Below are 27,621 nucleotides of genomic sequence, written 5' to 3' on the forward strand. Positions count from 1 at the left end.
TTTCAGAATCCGCCAGAAATTATCTCGATGAATGAGGCGCTATTGGTTCGCTTCCGCTCAGACGACACAGTCGGTTTCAAGGGTTTTTCCGCGTCATACGTCGCAGTGAGCCCTTTTGGGGACGGCCTTTCGACGGACGAAGATCTGTCGGAAAGCGCCGAAATTACACCCTTTCCAGGTTCACTCAAAAACACCGTCATCGAGCCGGAAGAAGACGTGGACGAGGACGAGGATGAAGATTATGAAATTTTCTTCCACCATCGTCATCTGAACCCCAAAGTACGCTTCTCGGTGCGGAATGAGATACGATCGTCTCAAGTCATCGACTGAAATAGGCCTAAACGTGTCGGTTTCAGGCGCAAAATTAATTAGTTTGCACCGGCGCGCGACGCGATGTGAGAAAAAACATTCTGAATGCCCGAAGCGATTACATATTTTTGCGTACAAACATGAGTTCAAATAGTTTAGAATTTTTTTTGGGGCGCGTAGTACAAACGGGACTATTTTCTATGGATTCTACATGTAGCGTAATGAACAAAACACTATGCTAATGTGTACAAAACCAGGTGTATAACCAGAAGGGACACCTAAAGTTTACACGCCAACGCTTTCCGTTCTGTGAACAGCGCAAGCTTCCTTCGTTCTGTTGTTTTTGTTTCACTCTTCGGGGGCTGAACTAGCCCGTAATCGATATTTTTTATTCAAATCATTAGGGCCCCTTACACGAAGCGCTAGTAATGTCATTACTGATCAGTAATGTCACTTTTAATGATCGTGTAAGGTGAGTAATTACGGAATTCCCATGGGACATTGCAAGATGACGTCATATGAGTAAAAATGACAGTTCAACGAGCTTGTTTACATGGTGTTTTTTTATTCCACCCAGTACAAAAAACTTGGTTTGAATTCTAAATCCATGTAAACAAGCTCTCTGAACTGTCAGAAAAGTGAGGTTATACATTTTCATGCAATGGTCTATACATTTCCAGTAATCACATTACTTAGTAATGACACTCTTATTGCGCGTGTAAGGGGCCCTATTGTATTTACTAGAATGTTTGTAATTCAGCACTTATATTTAAATGTGTATTGGGATACACACGCGCTCATCTCAGCTCCTATATTTGTCTCATTCTATCAACAAGGAATACAAAACGATTTCACCAAATAAACCGATTGAGTAGTGATATTGAAAATAATATTTTTTCGAATTTGATGCCCAGTTTACATTAGCGTTACTATATTCAGAGTTAGGTGGACACAAAGCCGGAAAACTGGCACCTCTTATTTCAGGAAAAAAAAACACTGGCATCCCATGCAAATGTTCAAGCTCTAGCTTAATAACTTCATTGTCGTCGTGAGTAAGAGCTTTACCTGTACGTATAGAAAACCAATTCGAAGATCTAATGCTATGATTTAATACTTCTGCGAATATCTCTAGCGGCCAATTTCTTCTTCTTCTTCTTCGCTTCTGTTTGGCTTGTTTGTGAAACAAAGCCCAAAATGGCACAGCATATAAAGCTATATTGCCAGTTAATCTTCGTTTATAGTCCAATGGACTTTACTTTCTGTGACTAACCGACGATAAACTCGCAGCGCCACAAAATTGGTCCACCACAGCACGAGTAATTCGCCCAATCAAGGTGAAAAAAGCGAATTATCTAGCACTCGGTGAAAACCAACATGTCGACACTTTGAAATTTTCACCGGAAGTGGCCAATTTCTTCACTTGGATGAAAACCGGTTTTCGGCTAATTGGCCACCTGCAACCCGAAAACTGGGTTTCAGTGCGGTTTTCATCCAGTGAAGACATTGGCCATAGGTGTTACAGATTTTTTTGGTTATTTTCATTACTCTGCACTCGACAACACAAGCAAGGAAAGAGTAAAATAATTATGACCATAATCACAATACCTTTTTCATATACATCCAAAAAGAACATGTTATGTGACGTCATACTCGATTGGCTCCGGCATTTGACATGTTCAGTTGGCTCCGCTCAGTGTCTCACCATAACTATGAATATAGTAACTATAGTTAAGTCGCGTCTTTGATTTCTGAGTTAGTTTCTGCCTCAAGCGAAAACAATGGAATTGAAGGTAACCATTTTATCTGCATTTCTCTCCACATATATCTCGCTGGAGAATAACTAGTTTTCCAAGTAATGATTTGGTTTCGCATTCCGGCAGAGATGCCAGGTACTTTTTCAAATGTCTGCAATAATAATTTTAAAAGTCTGGGAAGAACAAAAAATATCAGGAAAGCTAGTGTAACCAAAAGCCTTTATATTCAAAAATCTGCAAATATCTGCAACAAAACTAAAAAATCTGCAAAAATCTGCAACCAAACTAGAAAATCTCCAAATATCTGCGTCATCGAAAAAATCTGCAGCTTAAATTAAAAGTCTGCGAATTTGCAGACTTGTCTGCAAATCTGGCATCTCTGCATTCCGGTCTAGCTGAAGCTCAGTAACACTGCATGTTTTGCTCAATTGATCTAAAATAGCATACACGAAACCACCCACTGAGACGTCCAAAAAATTGTTTCAAAATCGTTCAACACGGGTCCAACGATGGACGTTCGTTGAACGGTTATTTGGACGTTGTCCAAATTGGTCCAACGAACGTCCTTCATCGGACGATTTTGAAACCAACCGTTCTTAGAGGGCACATACGGACTTCCGGTGAAAATTTCAACGTGTCGACATGTTGGTTTTCACCGAGTGCTAGATAATTCGCTTTTTTCACCTTGATTGGGCGAATTACTCGTGCTGTGGTGGACCAATTTTGTGGCGCTGCGAGTTTATCGTCGGTTAGTCACAAAAAGTAAAGTCCATTGGACTATAAACGAAAATTAACTGGCAATATAGCTTTATATGCTGTGCCATTTTGGGCTTTGTTTCACAAACAAGCCAAACAGAAGCGAAGAAGAAGAAGAAACCACATACAAACAGAATTGTCCCACAAAAATATCGTTCCGCTCATTTTGCAAGCATGCTAGCTCCATCCTTTGGACACGGTTCCAAACACTAATTTGGAAGTGGATTATCCCGCATGATCGGGAATAATGTTTCACTAGTTGTTTGTCCCCAATTTACTTGTGTATATGGATAACGTGACGTCGTTATCAACAGTCCCAAGTAAAAATATATTTAAAGTGACCATAAATGCTAGTGTACGAGGATTATGTATGTTCATCTATGGCCGAATCGATATATACAACGGTTGACTTGCGAGCTGTATTGGTAATTGTTTCCTGGAATTTTTCATGACGCTACAATAAAATGAATCGAGATCCCTCAAAATAGATTTCACAATACTAATGGGTTTTACAATACTGTTCTGCCCAATGTAATCTTCTACCAACCAACCAATTTTCGCTGAATGTTCGATGGATGCTTCTTCAAGCAGTTATGCAAATACGTGGGCCATAAGCTCCGTCCTATTTTGCACCCGCTGTGGATAATTCAGCCTTTGGATCAAAAATAACGCCGAGGTCATTCGCCAGTGTAATCCTGTTTTCATGTTATGGGGACTAATTACTAATTTTGAAGATTGAAGCAATCGCACGGTGGCGCACATAGTTTTGCCAAAGAGTTATTCGAAGACCAAATGAATACGACTTTATGAAAACTGTAGTCTATGGGTCGATTTCTTCACCCTCGTTTAACTGTTCAACCGGGTTTACCGGTACATTAATTCTGGTTTAAATGTTAAGCGTAGGTGAAGAAACGAACGCAAACAGCCTCCTCCTGTCTGAGATATTTTAAAAAGGTAAGCTACGATGCAATCTGAAAAACAGCCCTTAGGGCCGATTTCTTTATCCATGCTAAACTTTTAAACCATGCTTAACGGTGTGTTAAACCTAGATTAGAACGTAAGCGTGAGTGAAGTAATCGGTCCATATAAATGAAAGAAGAAGACATTTATTTCGTTTACCCCAATTGTATACACAAATGTTTTTAAAGGGCCTACTTCGCAACTGATTATTTCAGTTCAGAAAGTGCTATCTAATCTTTATTATCAAACTTTAAAAGTTTTACAAAGAATACATTCACGAGAAATAGAAAATAAAAAAGCAGTTCTGAGGAACAAAATTAGGATAAATGAAAAATTAAAAACGGTGGTGATACACCTATAACTTCTTCCGCAAAGCTGCTTGGAATAATTTTAATTTTGCTGCGAATTGGAATCTTATATCTCATCACATTCAGAAAATAGCGTTCGAATTAACCTTATAAGAGCAAAACGAAATTATTGTTTTTATTTTGATTGTAATGGTTTTAATTTTTAAGTATTGTTTTAATCTCTTGAAAAAATCTCTTACCCTATGTGCGGGGTTTAGAATCGAACCCAGGTCAAAGCACTCAAATATTTCTTCACCCATGCCTGACTTTTAAACCCCATTTTTAAGCAACGGTAAAGCAGGTATAAAAGTTAGGCGTAGCTGAAGAAATCGGCCCTAAAAATTGTTATTCTCTTAAATTATGGATCTGGATGACTGTGTGGCGACCCTTTCATGCGAACTTTTTCCTAGTGCATTATATGATTCTATATTTTCATGGTGTGCCCAAAATTGCTATTTACAAAAAATGACCACCAATTCGGCAATCAAGCTTTGAAAGATATAGTATCCAAGCATGTTTTCGGTAAATTTCGAAATGATCTATCGGGAGAATCGAATGATATAACGAATCGAATGTCACTTTCCTAAGGATACACGCATACATCAATAGATTTGGTATGATCTATATTAACAAAAAACCTGTGTCCATTTAATTGATAGATGGCATTGGATACAGTATTGATGTATTTCCTGGGCAAATTTGAATTATTTTCATTGACGGAATCGAAAGTTGTAGCGATGAAAATTTGTATACGTCAGGCATTGCATTTATCGCTCATATGAGTAAATGCGCCCGGATAGTTTGCTACTGCGACAATAAAAACTCACATTTTCACACGAAAAGTTACTGGCACTCACACAACTTCTCCGGATAAATACAACGTGTTATTTCTCCGGATAAATAAAACAGCCGGAGAATGAGTGAATGAGCTTATCACGGTATCCTTCTTGCGTTCCCTACTTTGCTGTCGTTATTCCAAAACACGATAAATCAAGTCTATCATACTTCTTTGCCGCTTTTCTTTGTAATTAAGTGTATTTTTTGCAGTTTTAATTGATTTCCACGAAATTAAAATTTTATCACCTTATCCGGTGAGAAAGAAAAAGTCAAATAAATTTTATCCGGAAAATCATTCTCGCGCCATTTGTAGAAACGGAGAATTTTGCGACTCATCTTATCTCGGAAAAGTTGGACATCGGATAATCTACTTCTCGCGTGAGTGAGAGAGAATTACAATGCCTGGTATACGTACATGGACGGGTTTTCACCAGACTTTATGCATTAATCCATCCATTAATCATATATGTCTTGGTTTTAAAGAAACCGTAACCCGTAACATTTCAATTCATATTTATTATGCACCAAAGGTGTCATTTAAATGCTGCGCTGAAAAAAAATGAGAATAGGGTAGACTATCCAACGTTATAGTAAGACGGGCAAATCAATAAATTCGGAATAAAAGTTGGAATTCTTTCTTCAAATGACCATATCTCAGCGGAAAATACGTTTTCGTTTAAACTGGTCAGATCAAGAAACGCGAAAAACTCATTTGATAATGATAGGCGTTTTCCTGGAAGTGCTAGAAGCTGCTTATCCCTATCCGATGCTCAATACGATTCGACTAGAATTTTTACATTAGTTCAATTGCTTGGAAAAGGCCAAAGTCAAAACCAGTTAAAAAGGGGTAGGTTTTACCAGTTCAACGTTTAAAAATCGAAGATATATCAAAATATTATTTTTCACCGCTAACTGATACTCTCCCTGGCAGCACTGCTCCATATGAATCCAACCAAAGTATTTGCAGTAATTTCAGTTCTGCGGATAATACTTACAAACTGTTGGCGCTCAAATGATAGTTAATTGTCAGTTATTAGCCTTATCGTAATCCGGGGTGACTTTGACCACTCGAAACTTTTTTCGTACATAGCTTAATAAACCAGAATAGTCTACCGAATAATTTTAATTTGAATTGATTTTTACTCTAAACTTATAAAATACTGATTTGTTATACTTTTTGAGTATATTGTTCGGTTTTTGGGTACAAAAACTACAAAAAACCGAAATTTGACTTTACCTGATTTTTACGAAGCTTCGTTAAGTGTCTATTTTTTATAAAACAAATAAATCTCAGATTTGAGCAAGAGTAATAAATTTTATTTTGCTTTAGATTGGGATATGCTAAATTTAGTTTTAAGAGTTTGTTTATTTTTAATACATTTTTGTGAAACTTGTTGGCAGTTATTTCAAATTATTTTAAGCTAAAATTCGCAACATTTTTTTATTGTTCAATATTCCAACGTGTTAAAATGGATGAAACTTTTTGTACATTGATAAAACATTGAAACAAAACAATTTTAGTAGTTTTAAAGGTTTTCAGAATCTTTTATTCTAGTTGGACACAAATTATACGAATTTTGGTTACTCGAATTTTACAGCACATTGAAATACTTTGTATAATACTAATTAACATCTACCCAGGTAACCAATAAGCATGCTGAATGCGTCTTAACGGCTACTTGATAAGCACTTAAGTCGTTTTAAATGCTATTTAAAAGTCGCTTTTGGCAAAATATACGGCTACATTACTGCTGTGCTATGAAAATGCTTGTTTACTACTGTTGGGCATTCAGAATGCTGCTTACTGGCAAGAAGTTTTTAAACAGTTTTTCAAATGCTGATTAACAACAGTTATGCATAACGAATGCCAGCATACTGCTAGAAGCATCCGGAATGCAAATTTTACGCTACTTTACTGCATACACTAATGCTTGTTGGTTACCTGGGTACTTAACAATGAGTATCTTTCCAGAATTAGTTTAAACAAACATTTGAATGAAAAGCATTGACATCAATAACTTAATGTGGGTGAACATGCAGGCTATCAAAGTCACCCCGAAACACGAAAACGGACTTCAATTTGAAATAATTTTTGAAAAAATAGTTGTAAGCGGACAATTTTAGGTAAAACCATCCAATCTTGTTCTCCATACATCAATACATGGTTTAAAAATATTAAACTCGAAAAAAATGTGTTGCGTCTAAAAATATGTAATGATTACTTCGAAAAGTGATCAATGTCACCCCGGTTTACGGTACTTAATTTTGTAAGCAAATCTTGCCTAAATCAAACGTTATATACGTTGTTTACAAACAACATGGGCATGAAAGGGTTGAGCCCAAGATCACACCAATACGAGTTTTTCGTTGTTTCGATCAGAGTGTATGTAAGGAGAGTGAAGACAGCTGTCGTGATATTCCAAACGAACAAACGACCTCTCAAAATACATGGATTTGACTCGTTTGGAATGACACTGACAAATAATCATTGTTCCAATTTTGACATTATCGTCACTCTCCTTATATGCACTCAGGTTTCGATTACAAAGGTTGTTCCTCTGTGCGGGGATCTAAAACCGAAACCAGTTGAGCTGCGTATCCGGCAATCGACTTTCTAACTATGCTACGCTAGCCCTAGCAAAAGTGTTTTAATTGAACGGAGCTTTGCGTGTTATCTTTTTCTGAGAAAAAGTGTCCGTCGATACTTTTTATTGCACGCTTATTTTTCCTGCTAAACTGAATAACAATCTGTCTTCAGCTATTTTAGCAAAATTCTTTTTTATATCAAAATAGCCTGGTACATTTATATTGAGGTTTAGATATATTTTATATAAACTCAAATGCATCAAGGGTATATAAACTCAAATGCATCAAGGGAAAATGACGTGAAACACGATTTAATGCAATCATCAAATGCACCAAACACAATAATTTATAAACAAAAACAACCTATAGCACTAACTTGCAACCTCGTAGTTTCTGAATAGAATAAGATTGGAAAGTTGAAGTTTTTAACTCGTGTATTTCTCGTGAATGTTTCCGCAAATCAAAGATCAAATATTTATGCGTATCAAAAGAAAGCGTTCAAAATAAGAATAGAATTTAAAAATATTAGATAATAGTAGTTATAAAAAACGTGTACGTTCGAACAATAAATATATAAGAATTCAGGAATCATCCTTATAACGATAAGAGCCATCGTAAATGTAGTTCTACGTTAATTTATCATTATTTAGAATTACTTAATAATTTAAAAAAGTGTTTATTTTTGAATATCCGAATTCAACAGTAGGTTGGCACAACAGACAAAGGAATTTTACGGATCGGGCTTCCATAGAGTGTAGTTTGTTTATAGGGTTGACAAGTCGTAGTTTAATTAAATACACAGAGTACTTTGAACGTAATGCGTGCTACGAGTCAACAGTGCTACAAAACTTCAAAATCAGTTACCTATTTCTGCTTGTATTTACCGAAACTAACATTCCGATTCAACGCCTCCCTCATTCATTAACTTTCCAACTGACTGAAATTTCATGCAAAATCGAATGCTTGAGCGCAGAAGAAACATGAATTCCTTCTTCACCAATCAAGGCCATCATTTGTTATTATGTGGCAGAAGCTAGCATCTTCTGCATTTTCGAACATGAGTGAACTGCGTAATCTATATCCCAGTCACCAAATTTTCTGGCAGGGACCGATCTGGCAGATTTCTGTCAGTATTTGATTAGCAGCCCTGTCAGATTTCTGCGCGCACCCTGACGGGTTAACTGAACTAGGGCGAACTCGGTTTCGCTCGCGGGTAAAGGTTACGCTTTCTACCTTCCTCCAATAGAGGCGCTGTAACCTCTGTCGCTTCTCGTTTGTATGGGGAAAGAAAGAAATATCAGTCTTCTTAAGGTTGCACAGAGAATGCGCAAAATTCGCAAACGAAAAAAGCAGTTTTTTTCCACACCGTATGTCAGATCTTCATAAAAATTAATCAGCAGTACTGTAACAACATTCTACATACGCTGATTAATTTTTATGAAGATCTGACATACGGTGTGGAAAAAACTGCTTTTTTCGTTTGCGAATTTTGCGCATTCTCTGTGCAACCTTAATTTTACTCAATAATCCCTCTCAAAGCGACCATGTGCGAACCTGAATGCTCTGTATCAGGAGAACGAATGATGAGGGAAATGAACCAAACATTTCCTTCATCGCGGCGGGCATGAATTTACTTTAGTTTCTCTTTGAAGTTCACGCAGGATGTCAATTTTTCAAGCTACGAAACTGCAATTTTAGCTTATTAATTAGTTTGTCAACGCACGAAAAAAAATGAATTCTCATTCGTAACGAATTTCTCTTTTTTATATTGCTACATGAATAGTACAATTAAATTTATAACATTAATCGGCATTAAAGCGTAAAAACTCCATTACAGTTTCTTTGCATAATTTGTTTCAGTAAGCTTCGTTTTGGGGGAGATGGCCATGATGACAGTGAGAACCCTCCCTCGGTGGGGATCGAACTTGTAACGTTTGGCTCATCAGTTCAACGATATACTCACCGTATCGCTACACCTGAGTGTAAAATCAAAAAAATCTAGATTTGAGTGCCTTCTTACTCGATGTAGTGTTTCAAGTAAATTCAGTGCATGGGCACTTCTGCGATAACCAACGTTCATGAAATCAATTCCATGTTTATTACATATGAAACTGGCAACAGCGGAGCTAATTCACTGTTATTATGTAGGACTTAAGTATTTCTTTACTATCATTTCTAGGAAAGTGTGCAATGCTTGCTATTAATACTTTGTTTGATACATAAAACTTATTTGAATTGTTAAAAAACGATGTTTAAGTCAAATCAACATACATATATGGTAAAACCTAGGAGACGTCACAATTCTCCAGGCCAGAGGTGCTTGAGGCACTGAGCTTAACAAACGAGCGTGATGCGTATGGTGCTACAGCGAAGATAGCTGACGCAAAGCATCCCAGTTAAACTTATTCCGAAACCGGTTCGGATTTCTGAATGGAGTCAGTATATTTTCCAACTCAAATGCAACAACCGATTCTGAATCAATCGGTTTCAGAATCTGTTGTTGCGTTTGAGCTGGAATCCATAGTGACTCCTGTAACTTAAGGTTCACGCGACAAGCTTCAGCAGCACTTGACTCGGACTTAGTCGCAGGGTCGGCGCGCTACTGGGCAACCTGGAGGGATTTCGCGGATCTTGTGCTATAGGAAAACACTCAACTTTCTTAACGTGTGTAATTTATTGTAAGCTGTTCGTGTGGTGTTAGGGGTGGGTTCACTGGTACGTACCGTACTGTATGGTTTGTTGGCAACTAGATGGACCGGCGAGTGCTCGCTGATCCTCCTCGACTCCGAAGTAGCAGTTGCTCCGACGACTTCACGTAAGATGACGATGGATGGTTCTTGGGCGTATGGTTCGATTTTGTAGCGGTGGGCAAGATGGCGGACCCAGAAGACGTTCTGGGCGAGGTAGCCAACAGGCGCTTCCTTCGTTGGCGAAATCGGTTGGCGACGTACGGGACCGACTTTTGCCAGACCGAGAAGGGTTGCTCTCCTTGCTGTTTAGGGCCTTTGCCCGAGAGTCTAAACGTAGGTGGCCTGAATCACCTAGGTCGATGCGTGTGCGTTGTGTCTCCGGGAGTTCGCAAACTACCGGGAATGCCACTTTATGGTAGGTAATAAAAAAGGTATCAAAAGGTCCTGTGAGTGGAGAGCAATCCCAGAATTACTGGATGTATTTAGGAGTTCGAGTAAGCATCAAGATGGCCTCTTGATCTCATTACCTGAATGGCGATGACGGTTGGTTGCTCTAATTAAGTCACTCACTGATTTTTAATTAAAACACGTCTTACGCACTCGCTCGCCTGTATGAAATTGGACGATAGCGAATTTTAGATGGCGGTTCTTACCTAGTTCCCGAGGATTCGACCTGGGTATGGCCATTGACGATCCCCTTTCCAATCGGGCCCTTTTAACAGCTAGTCCCACCGGTGTTGTTCTGTGTATTTGAGCTGTACTTTCAATTTGTTTTGTGTATGTTTTGAGTATATCTTAAGCAACTTGAATGTTTTTTTTTATTGAATGTAAATCGCGACAAAAATATAGTTTGATTCCTGTAACGTTCGGTTACACTCCACAGAGAACAGACGTCCATCTTCAGTATTCAACTTGTGCAAAATCTCTAACGGTTTCGAGGGTAGTTGGGATATCCAAACCAGGTGCGCTACTATCGTCATGTTTTTTGTGGCTAAATTCGACAGAATTGACAGCGGTTATTCCTTTATCCAGTCAACCTAGTCCGGAACCGGTTCCGACTTCCAGCATGAATTCCAGCTCAAATGCATTAACCGATAGAGTCGGAATCGGTTGTTTTCTTTGAGTAAGATTCCATCCTGAATCCATTCAGGATTTCGAACCGGTTCCGGAATGGATTTGACGGATAGTTGGGATAGGTTGGTGTGGCGACGCTAGTGTTTATCGTATATTGATTCAAATGTTTACACACGTTTTTTAAATATTTTTGTTCGATCATGGATGTCTGTTCTTTGTGCTGACTCCATTCAGGATTCCGAATCAAATTCCGAATGGTTTGACCGGGATGTGGCCGCCAAATAGTTAGTTACATTAATGCCCCCTTTGGTTAACATAGCATAATCCAACAATTTAGATCTGGCAAAGCAATTTATTGACATAATTTCAATTATTTGTTCGACATTAAAAAATCCTGTGTACCCGCCGTCATTGAAAAAACAACAAATTTTCAGGTGGACACGACAATTTTACACAATTCTAATAATTTTGGTCACCGTTCGATATAAGAACACCCAACTTAAAGATTTTTTATCAATTTCATTGTATATTATTGTCAAATTGCACATTTATTTGAAAAATTAATTACTGAATCGTGTCAACCGATTAGCAAGTACTTATTTTCTACTAAAAACCTGATCAATTGCGCACATTTCTTCTGATGCGGCTTTCTTCGATCTCTTACCATACTGTGTATAAACGCTTCCGCGCAGAAGTACCCAAAAGGTCCGAGTTACGCCTACGCTAGTCCAATTCGGACCATCTATTTCGTATCGATGTTTTAGAATAGAAATTAATGCAAGTTTATCTTCTATAAGTTAAATTTGACAATAAATAAACTATATAGAATAATCAGAGCACGATTTTTTAACAAAAAAATACATAGATTCAATATAGCGACCATATTGAATAACCAAAATATGCATAGGTGCAATACTTATGTCCAGATGGCGTGAATTACTCAAAATTTAATGTTTTTTCACTAAATCATGTTCATAAATTAGAAACAGCCAAAATATGAAGCTGCTTTTTTGCTGAAATTGGCTATTTTTTGGTTATTAAACATTCATTATTGAGGAAATTTGGGATATTGAGTAATTCAGCAGATCACCTGTGATGCATTTTTAAAAATCAACGAAAATAAATCGTTTGTTGAATCGACCTTTCTGCGAGCGAGCACAAAGTTGATACAAAAATGGAGATGCAAATTTTTTATGCATTTTGAGAGTGATCAACCTAGTCAGCGTAGGGTCCCTAGGGCTGTGTGTCATTCTAAAGTCTAAAAGCTATCGATGTCACGCTTTCGCGAAACTATTTTGAATGCTAATATCTTTATTGGTAGGGTTACCAACCGTCCTTATTTTAAAGGACATGTCCTTATATTCGACGACTTTGAAAAGCGTCCTTATTTTGCTTAAAATGTCCTTATTTTAGTCTCAAGCCGTGGTAGACATATTTGAAATCTTTCAGATCAAATTTATTACGAGAATTAAACTATTCAATCATTTTCATTGGTCACTTCTTTCCAACGAGTTTTTTGTCAATAAATATGGCTCCTTTTACAATGTTGATATTGACCAATTTAACAAATTTAACTCATGTTTGACTTAGTGTTTTTCACTGCAGTAAGTAGCGGCGGATGAACCAAAATTCCGACAGAAGCCAGCCAGAACTCCGGCACGTATTCTTGCTGGATGGGCTGGATTTACTAGAGCACTCTAGTTCCCAGTTAAACTCATTTCGGAACCGGTTCGGATTTCTTAATGGAGTCATTATGGATTCCAAATCAAATGCAACAACCGATTCCGACTCAGAATCGGTTGTTGCATTTGATTTGGAATCCATACTGACTCCATTCAGGATTCCGAATCAAATTCCGAATGGTTTGACCGGGTTAGTGTGTGGCCATGAGACCATGACGTAATACGTATGACGTATCCAAACGAACATGAAATTTGACGTATTCATAATCAGGGTGACCAGATAGAATTCCTTAATATCGGTAGGGTCACTACAGCGGTACCTGCCACGCTGACCGGGAAGCTGCGTGGCAAGCAGAAAGTTAGCAAAAGTTGAGCAAAGCAAAATTGATGCTGGCAGAGTTTCTGCGAGCATTTTGCGCGATTTGTGCGAGAATTCTGGCAACGAATTCGCTCAAATGCAACAACCGTTTCTGACAGAAGCGGTTAAACCAACCGATGCTGCTCACTTTTATCCAGAATCGAGTCAGAAATGTACGGCCAAGATCTCTGCACGCTTCCTGCCACATCTTTGTCAGATTTTTTGCTCGATTCGTGCTAAATTCTACCAGATAGGAATTGCCAGGATCTTTGCACAGTTTATGTCCGAGTTATGCCAGGATTTAGCTTGGTTCCTGTCAAAATTTGCCAGAAAACGCAAGCGAAACCGAGTTCGCACTAGCTCAACTAACCCGAGAGGATACGCGCAGAAATCTGACAGGGCTGCCAAACCAAGACTTACAGAAATCTAGCAGAGCGATCTCTGCCAGAAAATTTGCTCACTGGGTTTTCGTTTACTGGGAAATCACTTTCCCGGTCAAACCATTTGGAATTTGATTCGGAATCCTGAATGGAGTCAGTATGGATTCCAAATCAAATGCAACAACCGATTCTGAAACCGATTGAGTCAGAATCGGTTGTTCCATTTGATTTGGAATCCAGGGATACCAGGTATATTTTTCAAATGTCTCGATTATTTTTTTTTGCTTTGTAACATTGCAGAATTGAAAAGGTTAAATCGAGGGCGTGATACTCTTTTATACAAATATCCCCTTATATTTATTTATAATAGTCTATAAAGGTTATAATTGTATTCGAAGTGTTGAAAGTTCGAAAAAAAATTCGAACATTCGTTACCTAGGCCGTTACCATAGTAGTCTTAGTTACGCGTGTGAATAAAAACAATGAAAAAATTGTGTCGCATCAATAAGAAAAGGTAAGTACCCAAATATTTATACGTATAATTCTGGCTGGTTCTAATTAGTATTCGGCTATAGCGCCACAAACGATAGTTATTATAGTCGGTTGCGTCACATGAGCCGCGTGCTAACTAGAGCCAGAAAGACTTGTGGTTCATTTTCCAGTTGGTAGAGGAGGTGTCCTAATTCTCACCTGCAGTGGTGATTCAGTAAAATCGTAGCTAGACACAAAAACGCATTTTTGTCAAATGCCAATCCTGTTCGCTACCAGTTTCGTACACCAAAATATCTGTTTTAACACCGTGATATTCCCAGCAGCAGCAACAAATTAAGACCATCATCCGTCCGATCGTTCAAACGGCGGTTCTGCCAAAGGATTTGACGTTAATTCATTAACCGCTACTAGATGATCATTGACAAACAGCACAAGCTGCACAAGCACAAAAGCACAAGAATATCATCCAGATTCCGCAGCAGCAGATACAGCAACAGCAAGATGAGAAAGGTGGGAACATTTGACACTTTTGAGTGTATTAGTATTAAACTTGCAAAATTAAGCATGGCGGCCGGGGCCCTTGAAGTAAACATCATTTACCTCAAAAAAAAAAACGATTAAATTAACTATGACCGTACCGAAACAAAACTTATGGCAACAGAAGGGCCCGCTACGTCAACTGTTTGTGCTTTTCTTCTTCATATCCTCTTGTTTTTTCGGCTTCATCAAAGCAAAATGACAACCGCACTCACACACAGAAAAATATGTGCACACCTGTATCCGTCTTGCAGCAACAGCACCTTGAGGCGCACACAACAGCAACAGTATACAGCACAGTTCTAAGTAGCGGGAGCATCGCAAATCAGAGGAATCACTGTTCAGCTTGTGTGTCAGCCATAGCCAGCTTTTTTTTTTTTAATTTCAAAACCATCAGTACCTTGATCAGTACATTTTAATGAAATAATCGTAAATATCGTGCTCAAAAATTCACATTTCTTTCAGATCGATTTGGTCACAAATCGCTCGACAGCAACAACAGGACACCAAACACAACGGCAAGGTGCTCTGAACATTTTCTGTCGGTAAGTTTCACCCACAAAAGCTTTCTTCCGTATTGATTTGGCATTTGCTTCTTTCGTACAGGAACAAGTTCTCCAGACAAACGATAATCAAGGGTTGGTGGAATCGCAGATCATGCTCACGAAGAAAACTCGCAGCTTATTATTATCTCATTTGATTCCAACAGCAAAATGAAATCAATGAATATTGAAAATAATGTAAAAGGGGGTATAGTTGTTATTGATATGGAGAAATGAGTTGAAATGATTTGAAGGAGAGGTCAGAGACGATATGGTGAAAGAACAGAACATGCATTTGTTAGTGTAGCATTCTTTTCTAATCCTGCTTAGAAAAGTGGCATGCAGCCGAATTCCGAGCGAATAAGAAATCGTTGAAAAATGTCTTCAAGAAAAGAAATTTCATAAATGTCTTTCTCTTCAAAAGATTATCTTCTCTTCCTACCGAATTCCGAAAAATCAAAGAGAAAGAGAAAAGGAAAACTTCCAGCGAAGAGAAAATGTAGCTCAACTATCCTCCGCCAGATGTCTTTTACAGTAATTCCATATGTAATCGACCAACAGATTTTTTCTAGACATAGTAGGCTGTATTTAAAAGTCTATCCGGAAAAGCTCGCATATATGCTTGCTTGCTCCGATTTTCGTTTACATCGGTTACGATTGGAAAAGTGCAAATTGGGTAAAATATTTCCTTATAATGGCACCTACTACAGCGTAAGTGAATAATTTAATATATGTATTATCAAACGATTAATTTACCGTTATTTGCAGTCTCAAAAAATACATTATCATGGACCAGAAAAAATACTTAGTCGATTATATGGCAGACAATTTGTACTTCGCTAATAACAGATTCCAGTCACTGCGGGGAAGAGAATTCCAGAAACAGAAGTGAAAGGATTTGGGCAACGCATTGAATGCTCTCGGGGGTGCTACAATGACACCTGAACAATGGGAACTTTCATGGCGAGACCTCAACCAGAAAACGAAAACCAAGTGGTTAGCAATCCAAAATCGTTAAAGCGGAGAAAATGGATTGCTTAAAAAGAAGCGAGACATTCTTTCGGAGCACGAGACGTTGATACTTGATGTCATGCAAAAAGACACGCTTGACGGGGACGGCAACACGCAGGAGGTGGTTTCAATGAACCGGTAACACAATATTTGTCATTTGTTCCTTTGCCTTTTTCACTTAGTGTGTTTTCTTTCAGGCTCTCTCAGCTGATTTGTAAACTGTCATTGAAACGCAGGTTCAATCGCAGGATATTGAATATAGTGATGTCAACGTCGAATTTCTTGAAGAAGAATTTAACAACATACAAGCTAGTGGTACTGGAATGCCTTGCGGTCTAACTGAACCGTTGACGACCTCCGCACCGCCAGTAACACCATCCACGGTTTATGATGCAGCTGCAACTTCAACTCTATCTGGCATTCAAGAAACAGCCACACATTCAACAGTCGCTGCAACATCTTCGAGAGGAAGACAACTCGCCAGAGGTCAGCGATATTCCGAAACTGGAATGCAGCATTTTGAACCGCAGATATTCAAAAGCTTTGAAACCGTGCACACAGACAAGGAGTACTTCAAACGAAAACTTGAGCTGCAAGAGAAAATGCTAATGTTCGAGGAGAAAAAACTTACACTCAAGCAACAAAAAGTTAATGCATTAAACTCAATCAACGAAACCCTACAGAAGTTTATTAACCGCAATTAACTATTGTGAAGTATGTTGTACATTGTGAACTACTTGCCTATTCGAATTCTAAAAGCAGAAAAATAAGTATTTGAAATACAATCGGTTTTTTTATTCTCGCATTATTGTAAGTAGTTATTTACAATGCTTTCCCTTTCTCTTCTTCCTACATCCAACAGTCTATCATTGTCATCATCACCGCCAAACTGTTCCACATCTACAATGACGTTATTATCTACGCCATTCAGGTTTTCATCATTCAATATATCTTCTACGGTATATTTATTGGTTACAAGAAAGTTATGAATTATCGCACAGCAATTAATAATCTGTCCACAGAAGTCCTTCTCATATCGTAGAAGTGAGTCGCGCGATATGCATCTGAATCTAGACTTCAAACAGCCATTGCACCGTTCGACAGGGTTTCGTGCCTTACTGTGAGCTGTGTTAAAATCAATTTCTGCTTGCCTTACACTATTTGAATATGGTACCAGAAGCCATGGCTCGATAGGATAACCTCCGTCTCCCAACAAATATGTGTTTCTACTTCCATTATCGTATCTTTGCTTCAAAAATTGACGCACCTGACTACGCTTCCATATAAAAGCGAGTGGATCCTCCGAATCTTGCGTTCACATTAAATATGCGAAGTTCCATATTACAAATTAGTTGAACATTCTTAAAATGATATCCTTTTCTGTTCAAATAAACATGCTCAACTTGTTTCGGAGGACTCAATATAGCAACATGTGTGCAATCAATTGCTCCAATGACTCCGGGAAGAATGCTTGTTTGATTCGAGCTAACTCAGCATCATTTGTTGGAAAAACAAATTCTCCCAAAAGGTGTTTATCCATTGCAACAATTACGTTCCTCAAAATACGATGACACGTTGTTTGTGAAACCGCCAACAAGTTGTCTTGGCCGACTGTAACTTGATGGGAACCTAAATATGATGATAGTGAGATTATGATGAATATTATGATAGAATGTTTTTTGTCATTTTGTAAAGACTAATTAAAAATGTTATTTATTGTATGTCAATGTGAACATTACGTTAAGTTTGGATTCACCATCTATTTCACAAAATAATTACCTGAGCTAAGATATCTCAACGTAGTAAGAACCTGTAAATGTATCGGGATTGTAGTCGTTCTCTCGTCTTTCAAGGGAATCGTATTTAAAGGTTGATCCATCAAATCGATTAATCTTTCAGCTAAACATTTTGGCATGCGGAACAGTTTCTCAAAATTACCGTCCGATATTTCAAATGGGTTGCTAATATCTCTCAAAAACCGACGGTGTCGAATCAATCTTATTTTCTTCTTTCGCTTGTGTCATTTTTGTTTTGCTAAATAATACGACATAATTAATTGCTCCATTGTAATCCGATAAAATAACACCAATGAAATTTTTCTTTTATTGATTCTCTACCACAAAAATCTCGAAAAGATTAAATTTGTCTTTTTCTTTCTCAAGTGTCAAAAAATGTCTTAGCGAACTGTACGAGAATTGCATAATAAGACAAATAATAAAATCTCTTACAAAATTTCTTCTCTTCAAAGACATTTTCCCACCGGGATTCGGCTGCTGGAGTATGATTTTTCCTGTCAGTCAGCTTGCTCGGTTTATGCTGCTTAGAAATAACGACAAGTAAAGTGTATAAATGGATAACATGCAAGCTATTGAACCGTCTCAATTTGTGTACCTTTTGTTGGTGGGGGCGATAATTTCACCCGCCGCCACTGAATACTTTGGGCTGACTCTACTGACGGCCACGAGTAAAGGAGAGAAGAAAAACTAATAAGCACAGTGATGTAAGCAATTTATTCCATGTCATAACAGTTTTAGCCTTCGCCTTGAAAGGTTGTGTTTGCTGATTGGTTGTAGCAACCAAGGCTGTGCAAGCCGTGAATAGGCTAGAAGTTGGCTGCGAGAGCGGTCGTTTGGTGGTGGTACCACGCGATATGCGAGTGTTGGTGCGAAGGCAACGAAGTCTCAGGTGAGCGGCGCCCCACCTTGGTGGTAATAGTGGTTGCGCTGCATACAACCGGCGCTTGCGACGGAGTGAGACAGACCTGCATCTGGTTGGTGAAGCGGCTCGCTTCATCATCATTCATTCATCCGTATTAGTGCAGATACGGGATTTTGAGTATTTGTGTACCTAGCCACGCTGTGTAGTAGGGGAATACCTCTGGACGGAGGCCCCACCTTGGTGGTGGTAGTGGTTACGCTGCATACAGTCGGCGCTATGTGCGACAGAGCTGCATCTTGTTGGTGAAGCGTCTCGCTTCATCATCACTTATTCATCTGTGCTAGTGCAGAAACGGGCTTTTGTGTATTTGTGTACCTAGCCACACTGCGTAGTAAAGAAATACCCCTGGACCCACAGGTAAACAGCGGCTCCATCTTGGTAGTGGTGGTTGCGCTGTGTTCAACCCGAGCGTGTGACAGAAGGAGACAGCGTGAATCTGCAACTCTTCGAAGGACAGGTAGATTTTAATATAATTTTGCTAGTGTTAGTATTTAATTAACTTACTGTGTATGGTAGGCGAGATGGAGGATAGTGAGATGGAATCCTTCATTTCACAACAGCAAAATTCTTCTGATCCCCCTCCCTCAACTCCCCTTAGAATAAAATTATACCCCCAAGGGACTTCTGGACCTTGGCAGGTTTTCTTCAGGCGGAAAGGAAAGCCATTAAACCTTGTGCAAATTGCACGGGATCTGACTTCACGATTTTCTGCTGTAACAGAGATCGTGAAAGTAAATAAAGCCAAACTTCGAGTTAGCATTGATAACATTAGACAAGCTAACGAGATAGTAGCCTGCAAACTCTTCACGCGTGAATATAAAGTTTATATACTTTCGCGCGATATAGAATGCGATGGAGTCATCTCCGAACCCAGCCTCACTGCCGAGGATATACTTAAGCATGGTGTTGGTTGTTTCAAGAACGTCCTGCTTAATAAGGTAAAAATACTCGATTGTAAGCAATTGTACTCAGTATCACATGAAGAAGAGAAAAAAGTTTACCGACCATCCTATTCATTTCGTGTAACTTTCGCTGGGTCTGCTTTGCCTAGCCATGTTCTTATTAATAAAATTCGTCTCCCCGTTCGCCTTTTCATCCCTCGTGTGATGAATTGCCTCAATTGTAAACAGCTTGGCCACACAGCCACTTACTGTTCCAATAAGGTACGGTGTGGCAAATGTGGGGGGCCTCATCAAGAGGATACATGCAATAAAAACTTAGAAAAATGTTTTCATTGCGGAGAAACTTCACACGAGCTCCTTGCATGTCCCATATATAAATTGCGGGAGGAGAAAATTAAACGATCCTTGAAGGAGAGATCTAAGCGCTCTTATGCAGAAATACTGAAAAATGCTACTCCTGAACCCACGGTCCCAGAAAACAGATACGCTATTCTATTGCCGAAAGAGTCTGACTCTGACGAAGCGTCCGAAGGTACATCATTTGTTTTACCTAGAGGATCCAGGAAAAGAAAACAATCCTCTTTTCCCAAACTGCCAAGCAAGGGCCTTAAAATTTCTCCTCCAACAAATAAATTGCGGCCAAAGCTAAAGAACTCCGATGCAATACCGAAGCCAGTCCCTCCCGATTTTGGTAATGTACAATCCAAACAGAACACCATTACTGGAAATAATAAAACTTCAACTTCCTCCGAGCCTCAACCGGGGATAGGTTTATGGAAATTTTCTGAAATTGTTGATTGGATTTTCAAAGCATTCAATATTTCTGAACCACTAAAAAGTATACTTTCAGCTTTCCTCCCAACAATTAGAACATTTTTAGAGCAGCTGATTGCTCAATGCCCCATCCTTGCAGCGATTGTATCTTTCAATGGGTAATTCACCTCCTCCAATGAAAGATTCCATCACTGTTTTACAGTGGAATTGCAGAAGTGTCATACCTAAAATTGACTCCTTAAAAATTTTGCAGCATAATTTGAAATGCGATGCTTTTGCTTTGTGTGAAACATGGCTTACCTCAAACATTAATTTCAACTTGAATGATTTCAACATTATTCGCCTAGACCGAGACACCCCGTATGGAGGAGTGCTTCTAGGAATTAAACAGTGCTATTCTTTCTATACAATTAACATCCCCTTGTTTGCGGGCATTGAGGCTGTAGCTGTCCAAACGAATATTAAAGGCAAAGACATGTCTATCGCTTCAATATATATACCTCCCAAAGCTCAAATTGGACAACGTCAGATTTTTGAGGTAGTGGAATCCATGGCTGCTCCGCGGCTGATACTGGGAGACTTCAACTCGCACGGAGTATTGTGGGGTTACCTCTTCAATGTTAATCGATCCTCTTTGATATACAATGTTTGTGACGAGCTCAATATGACAGTTTTAAATACAGGCGAAGCAACACGCATTCCCAGACCACCCGCACGACCAAGTGCATTAGATCTATCTGTATGCTCGACATCACTTCGGTTAGATTGCACGTGGAAGGTTGTACCTGATCCTCACGGTAGCGATCATTTGCCAGTCGTTATTTCAATTAACAGTGAATTAGGCCTCACGAATTCAATCAATGTCCCTTATGACTTGACACGAAATATTGATTGGAAAAATACCAATCTTTAATTTCCACTTCTCTTGTTTCGACGGAAGAGCTACCACCTACCGAAGAATATGAATTTCTAGCGGGTTTGATTATTGAAGCAGCAGAACAAACCCAAACGAAATGCAATCCTGACATGATAATGAACAGCCGGCCTCCTAATCCCTGGTGGGACAAAGAGTGCTCGGATGCATATGAAGCTAAATAAGTTGCTTACAAAGAAATTATGAAACGGAAAGGGTGTACACGTGCAAATTTTGAAAATTATTCGATTTTACAAAACAAATTTGACAGTCTCCGTCGTGCCAAAAAGTCTAGTTATTGGAGACATTTCGTTGATGGTGTTAAAACCACTGGGCAGCAGCAATTCTGGCTTACCTGGGCGCGATAAACCTTGAATTGGCTGACAGATAAGGGAAGAAGAGGAAGATTAAAAAGGAGGAGTAAAGCATTTTTCACAGCGGTTGTTCTTTATATTACATACAAAAGTTATATATTTAATTAAATATTCAGTGAATTTAAATCTTTAACGGTGCATTACATGAAGGAATTATCAAGTAAGTGAGACCCCTTTCATACGTAATGCCAGATACTTACAAACCTTACTTATTGAACAGAAAGCATAGGCAGAAGTATTGAGGGCTCTAGCACGTTGTTCGTCATAAAAAGGAACTAAATTTTGTAAGTTTAGAGTATCCGCGAATAATGTTCTAAATACTTATATAAAAAACATCAAATATTTTTTCAGTTTGAGCTGATTCAAACGAACTGCTGCAAGAATATAGTTCCATTTGCCTACCGAAACATTCTAAAAAAAATTTAACCTCACTCAGAGATGGGAAGCTGTACCAAATGCGATCGGTCTGATGACGACCACATGGTGGCATGTGACGACTGCCAATCTTGGTTTCATTTCAACTGTGTAGGTGAATCGCCCGGAGTAGAGAACCGCGAGTTTGTGTGTGATAAATGCGCAAAGAAGAGGGAGAAAAAGGGGAAAAGGACTGGTAATACGTATCCACCAGCTCCACCGACATCCGCCTTACCTCTGGCGCAAGATCACACGAATCCAACCCCAACGATGGGCATCGGATTGAATCAGGCTGCTGCAGGCTCGAATACCGGCCTTATGATGCCGCCTATCGTAGAAGACGACAACAAATCAGTAGCATCAGTTACTAGCAAAAGATCTGTTTCGCGATTGCATTTGGAAATCCGTCGAATGGAAGAAGAGCTCGCTGCCAAGGAGAGGGAGCTGGAGGAAGATAAACGGATCCGGGAGAAACAGTTAGAGATAGAAAAAATTTTAGCGCAGAAGAAATTCCAGCAGGAAAAGGAGCTGCAAGAAAAAATTCTAGCACAGGAAAGAGACATGTTGCAGAGGCGGTTAGACGAAGAAATTGGGTTTCAACGTCAGCAGCGCATATTGCGAGAGAAATTCCAGCGAGACCGGTTTGAAATGTTGGCAACGGAATTGGGAGCCGACGAAGGCGCTGTCGGTGGCGATCTTCTTGCCAATGACAACAACCAAGACAGTTGCCAAACGGTGTTTGATTGGCTCGGACGCAACAAGTTCTCCCAATTGAATCCCGGAGAAAAAAAATTGTTGATGGCATTAGTTATATTCTACTAAGCGACAGGAACTGAAGGACCAGGGGACTCCGAAGCGAGATCCTATACCGTTGGCTAATCCACGAAATTTTAACAATATTCCGCGCTCATCGCTAGTCGACAATGATGAATTTCCAAACGGCAGCGCGACATACAGCTTCGTCCAAGGATCCGAGGAAGAATGCGCTTCTGTGTCGAGTATAAAGAGTGTGCCTATTGATCAAGGGCCGAATGTGCCTATTGAACACAGGACGGGACTAACGAAATCTCATCACGCTGCCCGGCAGATCCTATCGAAGAAGCTGCCAACGTTTAGTGGAAAGATTGAGGAATGGCCTCTTTTCTACAGTAGCTTTGTCAACTCTACGGAGGCATGCGGATTCAGTCACATGGAAAACCTCGTGCGTTTACAGGAGTGTCTCAAGGGCCCCGCAATGGAATCTGTACGCAGCCGACTGTTACTGCCAAGATCGGTTCCGCAGGAAATTCAGACACTTCGCATGCTCTACGGAAGGCCTGAGAAGCTGATTCACGCATTGCTAACAAAGGTCAGAAAAACCAATGCGCCCAAAGCAGAGCGCCTCGAAACATTCATCCCTTTCGGAATGGCAGTCCAAGAATTGTGCGACCATTTGGAAGCAGCCGATCTTCAGGACCACCTCGTAAACCCGGTTCTAATCCAGGAACTGGTCGATAAACTTCCGGCTGCTACAAAAAGAGAATGGGTACAATTCAAATGCTTTTCGGATCGCGTAACACTTCGCACCTTTGCTGACTTCACTGCCAAAATCGTCTCGGAAACCAGTGAAGTCACTCTTATTGTCGATTCAAGAACTCATTTTCTGAACAAGGGCGAAAAAATGAAGGCAAAGGACAAGGGATTCGTACACGTTCACAGTAGTGGTAGCGACCTCAGCGTAAAACCACGTCCGCCAGTGTCCTGCCGTGTTTGTAAGAAGGAGGGTTACCGTGTCAGGAATTGCGATGAGTTCCGTCGTCTGAGCAGCAAGGAGCGTTTGCGGTTGAAGGACCAGTATAATCTGTGCGAACGATGTCTGAACGATCATGAAGGATGGTGTAAATTTAAAAGCACGTGTAATGTAGGAAATTGCCGTTACCATCACCATCCGTTGATTCGTCATGATCAGCCAGTAGAACAGATAGCATGGAAGCAAACAAAATTTACCGCGGGGCAGCATCATGCTCACGATACAGAAAAACGTTCGGTGATCTTTAGGATTGTCCCAATCACGCTTTATTACCGACAAACATCAGTATCCACACTCGCTTACTTAAACGAGGGATCATCTATGACGCTTGTGGAGGAAGGTCTCATTGAGGAACTGGGAGCTATCGGTACACCGCAGCCGTTAACATTGCAGTGGACCGGCAACATCGTCCGCCAGGAAAATGCGTCGATGTACTTGTCGCTGCAGGTATCAGAATATAATGGACGAAATCGAATGGAATTGAATGAAGCTCGAACGGTGAAGAAACTGTATCTACCAAAACAGAAGATTAACTTCGAAGAGATCGTCAGTCACTATCCCCACTTAAATGGTTTGTATGTAGCTGAACATGTCGGTGACGAACCTAAAGTTCTCATAGGTCTCAACAACATTCACTTGTTGGCTCCTATCGAGTCTCGCTTAGGAAAGATCAACGAACCGATCGCAGTTAGGTCGCAGCTAGGTTGGACGATTTATGGACCGCGAGGAAATACACCTATAAGGGAGTTTCTTGGCTGTCATTATGGACACACGAACCAACAGTTACACGACTTGATGCGAGAGTATTTCTCAGTGGAAGAAGCTGCAATTACCGTGAACCAGTTACCGGAATCCGAAGCTGATCGTCGAGCTAGAGAACTTCTGCATAGTACGACTGTGCGCGTTGATGGTCAATTCGAGACAGGCCTTCTTTGGAAACAGGACGATTTTAAACTACCAGATAGCTACAACATGGCTCTGAGCCGACTCATCGGCCTCGAGCGGCGCCTCAAGAAGGATCCTTCACTCCACAGAATTTTTAGACAACATATAGAGGATTATCAGGCAAAACGCTATGCCCACAAGGCTACGACAGAAGAGTTATTGTTGGCAGACTCTAAAAGAATCTGGTATCTGCCCCTGAGTGTGGTTCTTCACCCGAAGAAGCCTGGTAAAGTGCGCATCGTTTGGGATGCGGCGGCTCAAGTGAAAGGTACATCGCTAAATTCAATGCTTTTACCTGGACCTGATCTGCTAACATCATTGCCATCAACATAATTCAACAATTTCGAGAACGATCAGTTGCGTTTGGAGCGGATATACGTGAAATGTATCACCAAATTCGAATCAGGGAGGCAGATAAACACGCGCAGCGCTTTTTATTTCGGGCAAATCCTTTAGCTCTGCCGGACGTTTATATAATGGACATGGCTACCTTCGGCGCAGCTTGCTCTCCCGCATCTGCCCAATACATAAAGAATCTGAATGCATCTCAACACGCTGATCGGTTTCCCATTGCAGCCAAGGCTATAGTTCGTCGACACTACGTCGACGATTACCTTGACAGTGCCGATACAGTCGAAGAGGCGATAGAACGAGCAAAGCAGGTTCGAGACGTGCACGCTCAGGCCGGGTTTACTATTCGCAATTGGGTCTCGAACTCAGCAACTTTATTGCAAGCATTGGGGGAAACAGAGAGTGAAGAGAAGATTCCGCTGTACGTTGGTAAAGACGGTTTGAACGAGCGAGTGTTGGGGATAGTATGGCGACCGATAGAGGATGTTTTCGTTTTTTCAATCAGTTTCCGTGATGAATTACTTCCGTATGTCAGAGACGACAGACGCCCAACAAAACGCATTGCTCTTCGTTGCGTAATGAGCTGGTTTGATCCGCTTGGGCTATTAGCACCGTTCACCGTTCACGGTAAGATTTTACTACAAAATCTGTGGCGTACTGGTTGCAACTGGGATCAAGAAATGGACGACGAATGTTTTGCAGGCTGGTCCCGATGGAAGACCGTGCTCCCAGTCATCGAGAATGTAAGGATTCCTCGCTGCTACTTACGTGGAGCCCCTCCTGAAGCTTATGACACACTCCAACTACACGTGTTCGTTGATGCCAGCGAACAAGCATATGGTGGTGCTGCCTACTTTCGAGTTATGACATCGGAAGGTCCACGTTGCTCGTTGGTCATGGCGAAAACGAAAGTCGCTCCTTTGAAACAGTTGTCCATTCCTCGCATGGAATTGCAAGGGGCCGTCCTAGGAGCACGCTTGCGCAATATCGTCGAATCGAATCATGAGTTGAAGGTGAAGAAACGTGTGCTGTGGACCGACTCCGTGAACGTTTTATCGTGGATCCGGTCGGATCAGAAAAAATACAAACCTTTTGTTGCCTTTAGAATTGGAGAAATTTTACAGGAGACTAAAATCGACGAATGGCGCTGGTTACCCTCGAAGGCGAACATCGCTGATATCCTGACCAAATGGGGTAAGGGGCCTTGTCTGGAATCAGATGGATTCTGGTTTAATGGAGTACAACTAATGTATCTTTCGGAAGACAAATGGCCAAAGCAAAATCTACCACCACCAAATACGATGGAAGAATTGCGTATATGTCACATGTTTCACACGGAGTTAGTCGATGAACCACTTGTAGATGCCACTCGTATATCTCGCTGGAATGTGCTGCTACGCACTATATGCTGTGTTTACCGCTTTATCTCCAATTGCCGCCGCAAGGCTTGTCAGCTGCTCATCGAAGCTATTCCGGATGTGCCGGAGAACGTGCGAAGACTAGTTTTGCAGCCGGTGTTTTCTGATACCGTTCCATTAAAGCAGGAAGAGTTCGCGTTAGCTGAAATTGTACTCTGGAAGATTGCCCAACGTGAAGGCTTTGCTTGTGAGATGGGAATACTCTTAAAAAACCGTGAGCTGCCGAAGGAGAAATGGATGCCGATCGAGAAATCAAGCGAAATTTATCGCTCATCGCCTTTTTTAGACGAATTTGGAGTACTGCGAATGGAAGGGCGAACGAAAAGTGCAGATTTCATACCATATGACGCAAGGTATCCTATCATTCTTCCAAAGACGCATGAAGTAACTTATCGTCTGTTGGAATACTACCATCGTCTATATAGCCATGCCAACAAAGAGACGGTGTTTAATGAAATTCGGCAAAGGTTTTACATTCCGAACTTACGGGCGTGCGTGGCAAAAGCTATGACGAGATGTCAATGGTGTAAAATTAACAAATGTCGGCCTCAATTTCCTAGAATGGCACCACTTCCAGTAGAGCGTCTCACACCATTTCTCAAGCCATTTAGCTACGTTGGGATCGATTACTTCGGTCCAGTAGAAGTCACCGTTGGACGACGCGTTGAGAAGAGGTGGATAGTGCTCTTTACGTGTCTTACTGTACGC

General features: G+C 40.3%; 2 protein-coding genes across 6 annotated transcripts in view; one reads left to right on the forward strand and one right to left on the reverse strand.

Moving 5' to 3' along the window:
* LOC131677807 (protein tolkin-like) overlaps positions 1-8,204 on the forward strand; it is a 137,315-nt gene extending 129,111 nt beyond the window's left edge. For all 5 annotated transcript variants that reach the window (XM_058957860.1, XM_058957862.1, XM_058957861.1 and 2 more), the window contains one exon: positions 7-8,204. In XM_058957860.1, coding sequence (XP_058813843.1) covers positions 7-330 — 324 coding nt within the window. In that variant the 3' untranslated portion in view covers positions 331-8,204. The remainder of the gene's footprint in view (positions 1-6) is intronic.
* LOC131677810 (uncharacterized) overlaps positions 1-27,621 on the reverse strand; it is a 190,274-nt gene that overhangs the window by 149,401 nt on the left and 13,252 nt on the right. The gene's annotated exons all lie outside the window — the stretch shown is intronic.

Source organism: Topomyia yanbarensis, chromosome 1, assembly GCF_030247195.1.
Source record: "Topomyia yanbarensis strain Yona2022 chromosome 1, ASM3024719v1, whole genome shotgun sequence".
Taxonomy (NCBI): domain Eukaryota; kingdom Metazoa; phylum Arthropoda; class Insecta; order Diptera; family Culicidae; genus Topomyia; species Topomyia yanbarensis.